This window comes from Tubulanus polymorphus, chromosome 7 (assembly GCF_964204645.1).
Source record: "Tubulanus polymorphus chromosome 7, tnTubPoly1.2, whole genome shotgun sequence".
NCBI lineage: Eukaryota > Metazoa > Nemertea > Palaeonemertea > Tubulaniformes > Tubulanidae > Tubulanus > Tubulanus polymorphus.
The window spans coordinates 10,632,546-10,650,513 of record NC_134031.1 but is presented as its reverse complement, the minus strand read 5'-3'; the positions used below and the strand labels follow the sequence as shown (position 1 = coordinate 10,650,513).

Genomic DNA, 17,968 nt, shown 5'->3' with positions numbered 1-17,968 from the left:
CAAAGTGATTGTTAAGCGCCATTTAGTGGTCATTGGCATCCCCGAAGCAAAATGGCGTAAGAGATAATGAAATTCTCTATTTGTGATGGGTATTCTTTGGAAAGGGATGTTCATACTTGAGATTTTTGATCAGCCAATTATGACACAATTGGCGGCCATCTTGGTGTCATCAGTACTCATTCCTAGGTGGGATAAAGTTTTTCCACATTATATTGCTACCTAAGCATATTGTGCTACCACAATTGGTTGGAAAGTTGTAGCTCATAACGTGTTCTATGTTTTTGGTGAGTTTCACGGTCATTGGTTTTTGTCTATGGCCACCAGGGGGCGTTGAATAATACAACTTAATATTTCTATATTATATTTGTACCTATGCACATTTTGTTACCACAATCAATTGCAAAGTTGTATCTCATGACATCTATGATTTTGGTGAGTTTTAAGGACATATGTTATTCTATATGGTCACCAGGGAGCGTTAAATAGTAGAATGACATAGTATTTCCTTATTAGATTGGTACCTAGGCATATTTTGTTACTATGATCAATTGCAAAGGGGTAGTTCATGACATGTTCTATAATTGTGGAGTTTTTCAAGGTCATTGGTTTTTGTTTATTGTTCCAGGGGGTTTGAATCTTAGTATTTTCATAATATATTGGTACTTAGGCATATTTTGTTACCACAATAGTTTGCAAAATTATAACTCATGACATGTTCTATGATCGTGGCGAGTCATTCGAATATTCATGGTCATTGGATTCAGAATATGTTCACCAGGTGTGTTACATATTGAAATTAAGCATTTCAAACCCAAGTGGTCATGGTCTCCCTGGACCCCTAGTTTGTATAAAAATGATAGTCTTAAGCCACTGGTTAGATGAAAATGAACCAATTTTGCATTTTCACTAAGAATATGAAATCAGGACCTCTAGTAGATGTTTTCAAGGGCATCACTGAGATGTGAAAGTGTATACCATCTGCAAGTTCTTCTAAGCTTTGGATATTTTCTATTACATTTCAGTATTCATCATTCATCAGTAATATGACAGCATCATGTCTTTTGAACAATGATGCTATCAATTATTGTTTGAAAGTGTTGAGGTCTCTTCTTGATTTCTGGAAGTTGACAGCTAGTAATGGTGATTCAAATGTACTACCTGGACAGCTGTTGCGCCCGCATCCGGCAACACAATCATTGGATATGGCTCCCTTCTTCCAACGTCAGTATGTAAAAGGTAAATGCAACTTTCTCATTCTCACAACTTTATCCTCAACGGGAAAGATGGCTAGGATATAGCAGGACAAGTTGATGATACCTTGACCTTACAGTTTCACCATATTTTCATACGTTTAAATTCAATTTTAGTATGGTCTTGGATAGAATTGTGACAGGGATAAAATAAGTTGTCAGTAGACAATCAGTGGACATTGGAATGCTGACCACTATTTATCTAATCAATAGTCAATATTGTATTGTCTTTCAACACCTGTTTGCGGTAGCTTGTCTACACACAGACACTGTTATGTTGCTTGTACTGAAATCCCTGATGTAATGATCAATGCAGAATGCACATGGCTATGATTATCACATGCGTGCAATTGTGCAAAAAACACAGATGAGACTGCGCGTATTTTAATTTAATACAAGGATGGTAAAATAATGAAATTGCGAGCTTGATGATATAGATATATTTATATTTAGTTCGGTAATATTTTTGACAATATGAGCTCAATGATTTGGTGGTGAGCCTCAGGGCCATTGGACTTCCATTAATGATTTTCACATGACTCTGTATGTGAAGTCAAGGAGAAGGATGAACCATAGTGTATTTCCTTCAAGATGCGTTACATAGGGCACATTTTAGAAGTTACCTTAGTTTAGGAACTATACCGTTAGATATTTTTGTATTGGAATACCCGGTACCATATGGTGGCGTTGCCACGAGCCACATGACTCAATTTCTTCCTTAGCTAAATATGGAGGTATGCATTTTCCGTTAAAATTACGATTTTTTATCTGTTCTTTTTAAAATACGGATTTGTTTTATCTTCCTGTATACTGCTATAGTTTATGATCACATCTGTGAATATGGTTATGAACTTTAAAAAAGCGGGAGTACGGGTACATTTACTTCTACTGCTCATAAATTGGGTCAGAGTATTGATTAGCACTGAATTAAGGCAGTAGCGTACACGTGCGTCTATCTATCCTTTCACTGCATTGCTGCTGTGTGTGATCAATATAATAATCTCTTTAAACACGCTATACACATAGTCATAGTCGTGCTAGCATACCAGCGCACGCGTTATGATTACGTTTTCATGCAGTGTTTGAATGAAAATTTTTTGAATAAATAAACTTTCAATGAATATTTAATCGTGACCTGAAACTGATACTAAGTAGTAGACAAGTATGAATAAACGTTGAGATGAATAATTCTTCATCTGGTAAAACCTGGGGTTAAAGACTCATTTACTTAACAGTGGTTTTTACTGTATTTTGTGTGGCCAGCCTATTTTATTTTGAAGGTAGGTTTAATGTCGGAAGGCGTAATAAAAATAAAAAACGAAATTCTTTTATGTATTTTCTTTTCAAACGATTTTTTTCCTGACCTTGATTAATAGATATTTTCACCCTTGGGGAATACCAACTACTTAGCCGTTCATCACTTGTTAGTGGTAGCACCTACCTGATACCTTTTCCATAATATAAGTAGATTCACTCCCGGGAAAAGATCGATATTGCTAAATCAAATGCCACATTTTGAAAATACTGTCAGTTAATCAAGAACACTTGAGGTTTTTTATCCTTCTGATCCTCAGATTTTGTTTCTCAATGATCGGAAGAACAATGAAAAATTTAAAAAAGTAAAGAATATTATATTTTATTTTTTTGATTAATTCTGTTTTCTGATACTACTGATATTCTAAAGGAAACTACTGATTTTATGATATAGAACTACAAATGCTTAATTGGAAACTACTGACAGACAAATATTCATTAAAACTACTGATGTGAGCTTATTTTAACTGAGATATAAATGCACTGATGTTGAAATTTTGGGGTAAGCAGTTGTGCCTAGAAAAAAGCCCGTTCGTGGGTGCATATGTCTGGTACCTCCTCCCCTAGTGGCGCGGTACAACCTTCGGTAGGGGTGCGTTCCCTCACGTGAGCCCTCGGTTATATTTCCCGTGCGACATTCCCGCAACAAGAGGGCTAACAAAGTCATTGAGTCGTCGAGTCTCAGCCAACTGCCCCCTCACTCTTGTTGTGACAATGGCCCAAGAGACCATTAAACCTCGGCCCGAACCGGTTCCCGATTTTGCTCCAGTTCCGTCTGTAAGAAGGCCAGTCATGACCTGGCTGGAACCAACCACTGGGTCTCAGACGGGCCTATACGAGACAACTGTCCGTGCTTCGGCCCCGTTTACCCATTCATATCCGGGCCTGGGTTCCGCTGCTGTTCCAATGGAAAGCCGGACCAGGGATTGGGTCAACTCACTCAGCCAAACCAGGACTTCCATCCTCCAGTGGAAAGCCGGAGTCATGTTTTTCTCCGTGAGCGAGCTTCCGGGTGCAGCTCCTCATCGAGGTCCCGATCTTTAAGTAGGAGCCGGGAGCGTCCTCAACGCTATTTACTGGAGTTGTCGCAGGAGGTTTTGAACTCGGGAGCTGGCTGCCTCAACAATTTCTTTTCCCTTGAGGATTTTGAGGCCTTTCAGGCGGAGTTTGTTGAAGTCACAGAACTCCAGTCCTGAGGATGTTCCCTTCACAGTCCCTGTTCCAAGGTTGTTGACGAGTAATCCTTGAGGAAGGTAGGGATGAAAATCTTACGCAGATCTGCAAATTTCTGCGGTTGGAGGTCCATTTTTATTGGCTCGCATGAGCTAGCCAATGTGGACAGTCTGGCCAATCGATAATCAGTCGTATGCTAAATACACTACACTCAAAGCTATTTTTAGCACACTCTAAGGCAATTTCATTAGCCTGTAATTTCACTACTAATGGGTGAATTGAATGGATTAAGCAAAAATATATTTTGTAATTGGTTTTTTTTATGATGCGCAAAATTGAAAGCCGTGGGTTTCATATTTTTTTATAAATTTACCAAAAAGTTTGATGAGCTCAGAGAGGTTCAGGCCCTCCTGGAACGGGAAACTGCAGAGCCCTCTGAGGTCGCTGATGCCCTGGCGATTATGGATAGAATCATCCAGTCCCTGAGTCAGTCATCATCGCATCACCCCCCGTAATCGAGGAGTTGTTACAGAAGGGCGCACTCCAGCAGGTCCAAAACAAGTCCTCTCCAGGCTGGAGTGCCCTAGGCCTCTTGGGGCCTACGCACAATAAGAGACCTGTCCCTTCTCAACAAACATCTCGGGGTGCCTAAGTTTTGCATGATTACGCAGATGCAGGTGGTTCAGGCGCTCTGTCCCTGTCAATGGGCGGCTGAAGAACGCATACTTTCAGGTGCTGACTCATCGCAAGACTTGTCGCTACCTCTGGGTCAAGTGGAATGGTCGCCAGTTTAAGCTCGGCTCCCTGGGTGTTCGCCAAGCTTGTCAAACCATTCCAACAATATCTTCAAAAAGAGGGTGAAGGTTTTCATATATCTGAATGACTGGTTAATCGTGGGCAACTCTCAGGACGAATGTCAGGCGTCCATCAACTTGGTGCTGGACCTGTTGCAGGAATTGGGCTTTTGAATAAATTTTGAGAAGTCCACAGACATTAACCTAGCTGAGCATGGATTTCGACTTTCACAAAGGCTGTGTGTATCCCACTCAAGCCAGGATGGAGAAGCTCCAGGAAGCTGTATCCGGCCTTTCTTGCACACCTTGGTCAGCGCGGTATTGGTCCGAGTCAAATAAACTCCATGTCCTCGGTGATTCTGCTGGAGCCCCTTCACAGTCAGCCATTTCAACGTTTTTGGAAGGCCTGCTGGCTATGATCAACAGGAGATTGGGAGGCTTCACTTCCGCTCCCTCCTCCATGTCTGGGTCATGGGTTAAGTTGATGGAAGTCTCAGGAAGGGTACATCTCTGATGCCCCTCCAAGCTCCCATCCGAATTTTTACCAACGCGATTCATGCAGGTTGGGGCGCTCATCTGGAGAGTTCTCAGAAGGCTGGGAGATGGTCTCGCCAAGAGAGGCTTCTCCATATCAACCATTTAGAGCTGTTGGCGGTCCGCAAAGCCCTGGGGTTCTTTCACAGGAGGTTGATAGGCAGACACGTATGGCTAACCACCGACAACAAGACAGTCACGGCCTATCTTCAGAACCAAGGAGGTGTTATGAAATGAGGATTTTACACTAGAGTTTCAATGTCAAAGTGTATATCTTATAATTATCAGTAAAATAACATATCCAAGCAGTATGATGGTTTGAATATAGACACTATTGATTTAGTAATTACCAACTTTGGAGAAATATAATTAATATCATCATAGTTCTGAATAGTAGATTGTAAGTTATGCACTCTCTAACAAGTCAGTTTTATGCTTATGTCAACTTTAGTCCGGATATTATAGCGTAAAGGCCAACCTGCGAGTTGCGAGCTTTGACATACATCAAATGAATAATATTCACGTCAGAAAATCAAAAATATACTAGTTAGTATTCTCCTCTTCTGGATTCGGATTTTAAGAGATGTTCGACAAAGGATCACTTCCGATAGTAGAGCACACCTCATTAATAGTCTTTCTACAAAATATCCACGGTATCAACTGGTCGACCAGCACGAAAGTACACCTATCTGCTGATCGTGGAATCAACGAGAAAAAAGGATCGTCAATTTATTTCAGAGGCACCAGATCCTCATCTGGTGTCAGGCCTGATGAATCCATATTTCCGTGGTTCACCTGGCGGGCAAGAGAAAGGTTGTTACCGATGCCCTTTTTCGTCAGGATGCGGCCATTTCTGTGGAATGGTCGTTTCACCCGGAGGTGGCAGTTTGAGTGGGGTCTCTGGTGGGTGATCCATTGATAGTTCTGTTAGCCACGAGGTTCAACAAGAGTTCCCCGCTGTTTGTGTCCCCTTTTCAGGACCAGATGATCTGGAAGATAGACGCATTCTCATTCCACTGGGACGGGATCCTAGCTTATGTGTACCCTCGATTCAAGTCTTATCAGCAGTCCTCGACCAGATAGAGCTGGCGTCCTCATGTCTTTTAGTTCTGATTGCGCCTTGTTGGCCAGCTCAGGCTTGGTTCAGTCATCTTCTCAACCTTATGTGCAACAATTCCAGGTGCTTGCCGCAATTTCCATCCGTCCTGTCTCAGAGGGATTTCCGGTGGAACCCGGCACTACAAATGCTCAACCTTCACACCTGGCCATTGTCGAGCGACACCTGGCGAGTGCAGGGCTTTCAGTCAGGGCTTCCTCGTTTATCGCTAAATCCAAGCAGGATTTATCCAATCCTAATACAGGCAGGTTTTATGACTCCAAGTGGAAGCTCTATGGCGATTGGTGTAGTCAACGGGGGATTGATCCATGCTCTCCTACTGTAGATGCTCTTGCTGATTTTTTCTTATTTCTTTTTGAGGTCAAGCGGCATCAGGTGGTAACCATTAAGGGTTACCAATCCGCTATCGGCCATACTTTCAGGGCGGCTGGTATCCAGGACTTGACTACTGATCCCCGTATTTTCCCCGCAATGTCAGCTAGGAGGTCTGAAATTCATACATTAACGACTCAACCTGGTCATAATGTGTTCAGTCCTGGTCATCTTTTAGTTGTTCTCAACCCTTACCTCAATTTCATCACTAAAAAAAATCACTAAATCGACTGGGTGCAGTTTGTAGCGAGGGGAGGGTGGAGTGCGGTTGGTAGAGAGTGGAGGGTGGATGCCCTAACTCATTGGGTTCAATCCGACCTTCCGGACAGGGCGCTTTGTCCGGTTTGGGCGTTAAGATTTTATATGCGTCTGACAGCCTCACTTCGAGGAGAGAGGGATCGGTTGAATCCTTTGAATGAGCAGTACTCGAGAGATGTCACGAAGGATACTATTGCTCGGTGGGTTTCAGAACTCATTATCGAGGCCTTATCATCGGTAGATGCCGAGTCTACTCGTGTTGTTAGTCATCAGGTGCACTCGATGGCGACTTCATGGGCAGCATTTTCAGGCGCATCCATTGAGGAGGTTTGTCAAGGAGCATTCTGGAGTAGTCAGAATACCTTTGCTTACTTTTATTTGAAGGATGTGTCAGGATAGTTGGGTTCTCTTTCGACGGTAGGCCCAGCAGTCATTGCCCAAGGCGTTCGGGTTTTCCTTGGGTCTGCTCATTCCATTTCTCATCCTGTTCATCTATCGGATCGGTTTGATCCAAATCAAAATGATTATTAAATGAATTGCTTTATTTTCGGCTGTGTTCTTTTTGTACCGTAGCTAGGCCTGGGGGTTTGCTGCTGGGGTATCCTGGGGAGTGTGTTTGTCGATCTGATAACAGGATTCATTCTCTGCCATGGTCTGTAGATACATGAGCTCAAGCTAGATTATATCTGTTTCTACGGGTATCTATGTTTTCTGTTGCTCCGGTGGTGAGTCTAGTCCAGAATCTCTGCGCCGGGAGCAGTTATAATTAACTTTGTGGGGCTTTTTTTACCGTGGAGGGATGGGCTAGTTCCGTAATTTGGTCTAAGCGCAGTTTTCATGGCGAGCTTTTCTTTTGTGAACACATTTTAGCCTACACACATTTTTTGGGAGCCTTACGCGCCCCGGCGCCTGGTGCTTGGCTAATCTTTCTAAAATGTGCTCCACGTAATGTATCCTGAAAGAAATATGATAATTTTCCGTAAAAAAATTTCTATTTCTGAGGGATACTTACGTGTTGCACAGGATATTCCTGCCCGTCTTCCCCGCTCGGCTCTTTGCACTGAGTTTCAGAGGAAATTGAGTCATGTGGCTCGTGGCAGCGCCACGCTACGGTACCAGCTATTCCAAAAAATGTTAAGCGGTATAGGTCCCAAACTAACGTAACTTCTGAAATGTGCCCCACATAAGTATCCCTCAGAAATACAAAACTTAAGTCTATGTTATCCAAGATGGCCGACACAATCACATAAGTGTGTTAAATTACCAGCTGAGTACAAGCAATTTCTTATTTGTTGAAAAAATTGGCCTTTTTCCTTGGTTATTGTTACCTCTAACATATTTTTGTTCATTCATATAATTGCCTATTTAAACCTCTTTTAGTGATATGAAAATTAGTGTCAGGAATATGTACCCTAATACAATTTTGTATTCTCTGTATGACTCTCATTCAATGGCTCCTAACAGGTCGTTAATGATCTACATATTCATTGAAATGGGCTAGATGCCAAATTTGACTAGATGTGGTTTACTGGTTCCTCTGTGGTGAAATTTCATGAGTGAATTAATTTTTGTTCAAATAAAAGGGGGCTTGTGATCTAGAGGGTAAATACTGATTTAGAATTTCCAATCTATAACATACACTTCGTTTGTTTACAGGTCATGCAAATGATGTGTTTGAAGATTATCAACAGTTACTGACTGAAATGGTTCTGCGTTTACCCTATCAGATTAAGAAGATTGCTGATGGAGCTCAAGCAATACCGCAGGCTAACTTTGATCAAAGTTGGTTCCACTTTTTGTGTGAAGTAAGTCCACAACACTTATAGTTATGGATAAACAGGGTGTCCCAGAAAGTACTATACAAAAAAGAATTCCACTACAATCTTCTAACAATCAGTGAACTTGATATTTAACTGATATGGTGCATCAGCAAGTCTTATCTGTTGTTGTAGTGACCTGATTTATTACTCCTAATCAAGATAATCCATTGTTATCCTTAGCCTTCAAATTTTCACAAGTTCCTAGTGTGAAAGTATCAGCATCTCAGGTTTCTTCAAGGGATCAAAATAAAAAAGCTAGTTGCTTGGAATGAGATGAAATCAGTTATTTAAGTGCAGAGAAGATAGCATATTCTCTTGTAGACTGAACGTCAACCGAGAAAGTAATTGATAACCTGGCGATTGCATAAATATATGGTTTGATATATTGAGATAATTTTGTTGACATACTTGCAATGGTGGAAAATCTACAAGAATCACACATTGAGCATACCTTGTAAATTATTTGAAATAAGATAATTGTTAATTTACAGAAAAAAAAACTCATCAATTTCATCTATCCCAGGTATAATAAGTTTGGTGTATCTATTTTGAAAATGAAAGTAGGGAGAATAATTCTTTATTGTTTAGTAATTTGTGGCTGTTCTGTATTAACATTGACAAATGGCGTGAACAAGATTTTTGATTTCCGCCGAAACAAATACATGTGTAAAACAAGATTTGATGTAGAAGAAACCATAGTTTATACGAGAGAGCTATTATGACAACGTCTGGATATCAGTTGTGGCAGATCACGATGAGATTTCTGACATTTAGACTTAACACTGGCCATTAGTTCCGTGTTTCTGATTTCTTTGCAGGTCTGTTTTACCACAAGATTAAAATGTAATATAGTGACAACATTTTTTGGCAGGCGTAGGCTGAGCCTACTACTATACAAATGGAGCGAATTTAAATGACTTGGTTGCTAGAGCTAAGGCCCTTTTACTGTGCAACTGAGTATATACTCATACAAATCATTCATTAAAGCATTATCCATTCTCCAAACCCTATGAAGCTGAATTTTCAGAGATGAGAATTCCCCGCGGATCCGCGGTTTCCCGCGGATTTCAGTATTGAAAAATATCAATTTTCCAAATAGTCCTAAAATGATGTAAAAGTATTGGGGGGGGTGATGATCTCACTCAATTGGTCCGGCGCGATCGGTAATCAGGTGAACCGTAAAAGCGTTCAGTGCCTGTTTTACTTATCGTCACGTAAAAGTATCGCATTTCAATGCATATTCATTGGAACACAGTGATTTTGTATGTACATTTGTACTACGATGAGTTTGTATGTATTTTATCGATCGGTTGCAGACACGCACGCACAGCAACAGTAGTAACGTATATAGGTCTACTTACTCTTGCTGCGTGTGTGTGGCGAACGCTTTCGGATATTATACACTACTTGGTGATGATTTTTAGTGAGCATTCATCGGCGCATTTTTACTGCAATAATTCAGGGCTCGACCCGTAATGCATGAGATGCTGAATGTCATCAAATGAGGATGTACCACATTGGAACTAGCCATTACCTTCCAAAATATAATAGTCGTTCATGGGCTCGAGATCGCTCTAAGTGCTCGGAAAACGTATTTAATTTCTAAAATTTTCTTGGGGGAGGGCCCCCAAACCCCCCCGAAATAGCTTCGCGCCTTAGGCGCTCGCTATTGGTGACGGCTACGCCGTCAGCTGGTTCGCGTATGTCACTCAAGAAAAATAACCCGCGGATTTTACAGGTCGGCGTTCTCATCCCTGAATTTTGAAACAGAGCCTTGATAAAATTTACATGAGCTTTTTCGCGAAAATCTGAACGCAAAAATATCAGTTTTAAAAAGCCAGCTTAGATTCCTCTTTGATTGGCTTAGCCGCTGAAATCAGCAGGTGTTTACGTGAACCCGCGGTATAGTCTATTGTTTTACTTCCGGGTTTTCGATTTTGAGATTTGAAATTGTATTACAAGATTGATTTCTGTGAAATCTTAAGTTGATTTGGTTTTTGGGAGGAATATCCGAATTTGCACTAGAGAAAATATCATTGACAATTATTCAAAGTACAGGAAAAATTCTTTTTCTCAAATCACATGGATGACCTTGATATGCTCTTTAGCCATGTACTCAAACTGCAAATTCAATCAAATTTTATTCTGCAAAATTTATAAAATCCAATTCAATTTTGATTTATTGAACAAAGATAACATAAACTCCAATTCAATTTAAGGAAATTCAATTCTATTCTGCATTCAAATCAATAAGACCAAGGGAAAAGATTGATCTGAGGTATTTGTTCCTGCCAGCTCCCTGTATGTGCTACTTGTGAAAGTAAATTATAGGTATTTACTCTGACCTGGGAGTGTATTTTGACAAATATAATCCACATAATGCATCATTTGCCATTTTATGGAAAACTGACAGGCTGCTAATAGTGCCGCTTGGGGCTCTTGTTCTACGTAATTGAAAACCCGAAGTAACCAATAGCCAAAAACCATATGTTTGTGTGAAATGAATCCTCCGACCACTCTTTGTATTCCAATCTTTTTTTCAGTATATGATGACACAGCAAGCTCCATTTGTTCGGCGACAAGTTCGTAAATTGTTGCTGTTTATCTGCGGCTCGAAAGAAAAATATCGACAATTACGTGACCTACATGCTCTCTCAACTCATATAAAAGAAGTCAGAAATTTGTGTGGTAAAAATGCAAATGATTTGACGGTTGCTGCAACTGTAGGAGCTATCAATTTGCAATATGATCAGCTTATAACGCTTGTGAGTTAATCTTTCATGATTTTTTATGAACTGTATACTAGCACACTGTGGTGGTGCACACCGTTGTTAGAGTAATACTTAATCCATAAAATGGAAAAACTGAAGCTACTTACATGATTTGCCGGCAAATCTGACACCAGAAATCATATTCATAAAATGTAGGTCGACTTATACATCAGGTACATTTTTGATAGTTGAAACTGACAATGTTGATAGTTCGAACAGGTCACCATATGTAAGGCTTCACTTTAAAAATTCACTGACAATTCTAATTTTGGATGTTTATAGATTATTTCGTTATAGTTTGGAAATATTTCAAAATTAACTAAAGTTTATCATCAAAAGAGATAGACAACCACTTTAATTCTTTATATTTATATACGACGTGCTACGGTGGTATGTATCCATTTCTATAAATGGGTAACAGGTAATAATCCCGGTGCCCCCACCTGGTAAAAATTCGACAAGGTGAAATCCCACAGGTAAAAATCCCCGAAATTTGATTTCAAAACAAAATATTACATATCTTTTGTTGAAAAGTTTGATAGATTTCAAAAGTTAAAAATTCTGCGTGGTGTTGGTCACGATAATCACTTTGGATGATGCGTGAATTTTAGCAAGCAATATGCATAAAAAATGACAATGTCGGAGTTTTGAAAATTTCTATGAAGAAATATAGTTAAAAAATGATAACAGAATATGATAACAGGATTATTACCTAAACCAAATTAAAACTTTTTAACTGAAAATTTGACCAATGCTTATACGCTGACAGATGCTGTAATCAAAGAGTTTGTCTCACATTTCAGATAGAGCATTTGAAAGCATGTGCCGATATTGCTAGCAACCGCTCAGCTAATTGGGAAAAGTTCTGCTTAAAAGATGAAAGTAAGTACAGGGTATTATCAGACCTGCCAACGTCTACAATATCAGCATAGTTTTTACGAGAATGTCACTACGCGAGTATGGGCAGTAGCAGAAAATACGAAAATGTGATTGATTTTTGACTTTGAGAAACCCATCACTGTACTGTGAATTCATCCGTTTAATGAATACCTCACGAGCTCCTTCTTGCACGCATGTGTCTTGTACAACAGTCTTGTTGAATGAGTCGTGTACAAATGGTGGGAGCGAAATTTAGTTTTTGTATTCTATTTCATTTGTATTTTCTTGTTTTTGTGGTTCATTTTCCATCATAATCTCATGCTGAATTATGTCTGTACATGCAATGTAAATAGCTACTCCACTATTGAATTGCTGAAAGGATTTTTTATTCATGAAATATATACAAGATTTTCCTTTTGGAGCTTGTTCTCTACAGTCTATGCAATTATATTAGGCCAGCCGTAGGCTGAGCCTATTACTATACAAATGGAGCGAATTTAAATGACATGGTTTCCCGAGCAAAGGCTCTTTTACTGTGCAACTGAGCATATATTCATACAAATCATTCATTAAAGCATTATCCATTCTCCAAACTCTACGTAGCTGAATTTTGAAAGTGGGCCTCGTTAAATTTTATGTGAGCTTTTTCGCGAATATCTGATCGCAAAAATATTGGTTTTGAAAAGCCAATCAGAAAGCAAAGACTCCTCTATGATTGGCCTAGCCGTAGAAATCAGCAGAGATTTCACGTGAACCCGCGGTATCGTCTACTGTTTTTATTCCAGGTTTTATTGATGGGTTCCATCGTCAGACGAACCCATCTATGGCATTGTCGTCATGTCGAACCCATCTATGGCATTGTCGTCATGGTCGGTCAGTCGGTCGGTCGGTCGGTCGGTCGGTCGGTCGGTCGGTCAGCAGCTTGGTTTATATTTGATTCTGATGTTTATAAGTGCTCAAATTTGGTTATAAAATAATCAACGTTACTCGCTAGTTCAAGCCGCTGTAGCGTGTTACTACAGCGACGCTCAATACACTCATTGTGTGTGTGTAACACAGAAAAAGCTTGTACATGGAGATATGATACTCTCATACAGCACGCACGCGCGCTGATCTAGGTTAACGCCTCGCGCGCGATATTTCAGCGCCAATGCCGAGAGACTGGGGAGTGCTCCAGACACTACGCAGTGAAGACTTTTGGAATTCGGATAAGGCCGGATCATTCTTTGCAGTTTCAGACGGTCGCTACTCTTTACGTAAAAACCAGCGTAAATTAATTGGCCAGCTGAGATTTCCACCCCGAATATATCACTCGAATTTACTGAGTACGGGAGCTTCAATCACAGTCGCAAGAAATAATGATGACAAAGTCACTGTTTAACTACATATTCTACAAAACAAACGAGGCATTTTGTTGAATACAGTTTATTTTGTTTGAAAAAAGCATCATTTAAACACCGAAATACTCTCAGCGCACCATGGCAAGTAGCTTGCATCCCTATTTTCCGCAGTGATAACACCACACGCCCAAGATCCGTGTTTTGATCAACGCTGAGAACTAATCTTAAGTAATTAAAGATGTCATTAAGTGTCATCAATTGAACCCGTCATTTTTACCTCCATGACGTAGTCTCCACGTAACTTGTTGGTGGGAGTTCAAAGGAAGATTTGTCAAACGAATAAATACTTTAATCTTATTAATGCAGGGTGTGAAATTTCGCTTTTTAAAAATATTTCCCTAAATTATTAGAAAATGCCGATAGTAAGACCGTGGAAAAGTTTTTATCGTTGAATGGGCAAATCACGGCGGCAGAGTGCACCTGTGATTAGGCAGAAATAGTTCCATGTGAAGGCAAAGCTTTTAAATGATTTGGAGGTGACAGTCGGAGGTGGTTTATTAACTTTTTTCAATTGTAGTGCTGCTATTTTCCCAATCAAATTGCTAGATTTCGACTGTTCTCATAAGTCAACACTTGCAAGTGTGATTTTGATGTGTGTAGAGATACATCGTGACTAGTGTATTGAATGGCGGCGCCATGTTTAAGCTGCGCATCAATCGTTGAATAGTGGAATTATAGGGTTGAATTATCTTAATTGTATCCATACGAAGTTTATTAAAGGTTAGTGTCAACAAATGGTCCATTACAGTCCCTTAATTTATGTGGAGAGACACTCTTAACCAGGAAAAACCGTGGTCTGATTCGTGTTATCGTTGGCCTACGTGACTGACCTTGCTTGAGCATTCGCTGCCGGCGCACCACTTCAAAGTTATGAAGAAATTATTATACAACTGATTGTTAATGACATACAACAAATTAACCTTTAAAGAAAGGTACCTAGTATCTGACATTCTACTGAAAGATTTCGGATTGATCCACCGCATAGTTTTTTCGTTGCGGGCATTCTAGTATATGAATCAATTAAGATGATTGACAGACGCGGGTGCGGTTGTATCAGCTGTTGAAGACGTTCGATGTAAACATCAAATTTTTTAATTACATGTGATTTGAATTGGCATCTGTGCTGGTTTTTCAAAAAGTCGAATCTTAATCGACTCCTATTGTATAGGCCTAAGCCAGGCCCTCCGGAATTGAATTGAATTCGACACAGTAATTCGCCTGTAATTTGCGATGAATCTTTTTGAAGATGAGCTTGAAGATTGAGTCTGGCGAGATGTCCACCCCTATTGTAAAAAAAATGTCATTGGTGATCAAATATGGCTGCCATTGGGGTGGCCATCTTGAATTTCTTGTTTGCACGATGCAGCCTGCAATTCTTGATGGATTATCACAAATTTGGTGTGAGGATCATGGTAGGTAAGCTGTCCATGCCTTGAGTATTTGGAGGTCATCGGCTTTCAAATATGGCCGCCAGGTCAGCCATCTTGAATTTCTAGCACGGAAACGGCCTGCAATTATTGATGCATTTTCATGATACTAGGTGTAAGAATTTTGGTAGGTGAAATGTCTACCCCTTATTGAAAATTGATTTCAAGTATGGCCACCAGGATTGCCATCCATCTTGGACTTCTTTTCAGCACGATGCCTACACCAATGTACCAATGTACACCAATGTACACCGATGCATTTTTTTATGTAGTGTGATATATGGGGCGGCTAAAATGGGCTTGTCTTTTTATGTAAGGATATATTAACAGAAAATGAACATTATCGCCACATAGCCTATACTATCTTTAGTATTTTAAAACTTGTTACATCGTTATAATGTCAATCTTTCTGTAAAACTTTGAATACTGAATCTTCTTCTACGTCATGAAGGTATAAGGCCCATGGGCCTTTTGTTATGCCCTTATGTTAGCAATCGCTGGAGCCCGGCTATCTTGTATTTAGTTTGCAACACTGATGATTTTTATATTTTTGATACTAAGTGCACAATGGGAGTCGATTGCATTGTCAGCAATAAGGCGTTAACCGTTTACCATTTATGTATCAATTACGTGTAGGAATAGATAACGCTTCCGGAGAAGATTAGTGTTTTTACCGCGTGCACACAGACATGCATCAACAGACCCACATTTTAATTGTCGAATGGTCATGCGAAGACGTGGTGTTACATTTAAAAACGTTTTAAGCTTGGGCCTAAATTGCTTTACTATTAAAAGCTATCATGAATGAAGCTATTGAAAGCCACATTCACTCAGTTGCCAAACTTGATTTCAACAGTAACCGGCCATCATGGTTTAATATTTACTGCCCTGAAATTTGAAAAACTTGTATAGCATCGTCTGATTTTGTTCGTCCCGAGTAGTTAATGTTCAAGTTTTAGTTGTTTTATGTAACTGCCTCACGGGATCAAAATTTCCATAATTAAACTTGTGTAACTATCGTTCTTCCCCTGATGAATATTGTTTTCCTGTTCTACTATGTCATTCGTAAGACTAGCTATAGGCCCTCAGGGTACAGCTAGCAGTTGGCCTTAACCTTTTTGAGTTCAATTTTTTTATACTGCGCATACCCTAGAAATTCAACTTCTTTCAGCCAAAATTGCAATTTTTGAGATCACATATTTGAAGCCATGTAGCTTGTAAACTATCTGTCCTAGAGCTTAGCAGTATAAGAAAAGTTTGTTGGCAACATTATGACCTTTCAGATGATACTAAGTTTGAGAACTTTTGTTACATTTGTATTGGTCAGTTCTGGTCAGTTTTGGTCAAATACTTCCAAAAATTTTTTTTCTCCATATATTGTAGTGAAAAATACTTTAGATATTGAAATACATCTGTAACTAATTGTAATTTTCACCAAAAATTATAAAGACTTTAAAACTGCTATATGATGAATAAAACTGTTTCTTACCTTTATTACTGCATGAAATTATCTTGATAATACTGCTTGTAGTCCAGCTTTGTGTGGAAAATTTCAAAACAGGGGATAAGAACAGTCCAACACTACCTACACAGTTCTTGCATCGGGATGTTGTTTGTTTTCTCCTGATGTATCTGCCCCCATCTCGCTGTGTACAGACAACACATTCAGGCTTTGAGTTGACTAATTTCTCTGGAAAATTGCGCTCAATCAATCTTAGTTCAGGAATGTTTGCAGATGGCCTCCCGACACCAATATTCGACTTTCGATCATTCGATTGAAGAAGTTTGTCTATAAGTCGAAGTCTATATTCTCTGTGTGAGAGTAATAGATCTCTTGGTGTTACTGACTTGTATAGGATGTAGGCATTTGTTACTGCTGTATTCAGTAGGTGGGAAAATATCTTTTTCCACCATTTCACAGTCCTCTGCTCTGGTATATAGTAAGAGTTCATTTGGTCGCTGCGATCAACCCCTCCCATGTATCTATTGTATTCATCAACTGCGATTGGTTTTTTCAGCGATCGAAAACCACCAGGTCTATGTTGGTCTCTTATTCTCTTGTCTCTCTCACCTGCCGAATGAACAGAACTGATAAGGCAGACGGGACGCTTATCCATCCAGCCGATTGCAAGTATATTTCCTTTTGATTTGTACATAGGAGAAATATCAGCTAATGTCTCTTTTCTAGTTGATTTCTTGAATATCTTCAGAACATCTGGATTTCCAACTCTATTACTTTTTATAGTTCCACAATATCCGATGTTTTTTGTTTCTAAGTATTCACATAGAGCGACATTGGTATAGAAATTGTCAGTGAATAGGATATGACCTGGTGGTAAGTTGGTTGTCAACTGCCTCACCACTCGGTCCCCAAGATTTCTCTCACCTTCATTTTCTTTTCCTGAATAGAGTACCCAGGAATAGCAATAACCTGTCTCGGAACCAGCTAAAACCCAGACTTTTAGGCCCCACTTCTTAGGCTTTTTCGGCAGGTACTGAAGAAAATGGATACGGCCCTTGAAGGCACACATGGATTCGTCAATACTTATGTGTTTTTCGAGATTGTATGCATCTTGCCAAGCCTGTGATGCTGTTTCAATCAATTTGCGGATTTTGAAACATCGGTCATAACCGTCTTGTCCATGAGGGACAGCATTTTCATTGTTCACAGTGTGCAGAAATTTCCATATATCCTTGTAACGGTTACAACTCATGACAAAACGTAAGCCTGGAATCTCTAAGAACCACTTTCTACTCCACCTATTAGAATATGGGTCCTTCCTAGTTGCACCATATAGTAGTATCAGTCCAAGAAATTGTTGCATTTCATCAAAACCCACAGGTTTCCATCTCTTACTC

At 39.8% G+C, this 17,968-nt stretch overlaps 1 protein-coding gene across 1 annotated transcript in view; it reads left to right on the top strand.

The window, feature by feature from the left end:
- LOC141909150 (E3 ubiquitin-protein ligase UBR4-like) overlaps positions 1-17,968 on the top strand; it is a 200,331-nt gene that overhangs the window by 94,233 nt on the left and 88,130 nt on the right. The window contains exons 44-47 of the mRNA XM_074799535.1: positions 1,023-1,236; positions 8,469-8,617; positions 11,176-11,397; positions 12,207-12,285. Of these exons, the coding sequence (XP_074655636.1) occupies positions 1,023-1,236; positions 8,469-8,617; positions 11,176-11,397; positions 12,207-12,285 (664 nt within the window). The remainder of the gene's footprint in view (positions 1-1,022; positions 1,237-8,468; positions 8,618-11,175; positions 11,398-12,206; positions 12,286-17,968) is intronic.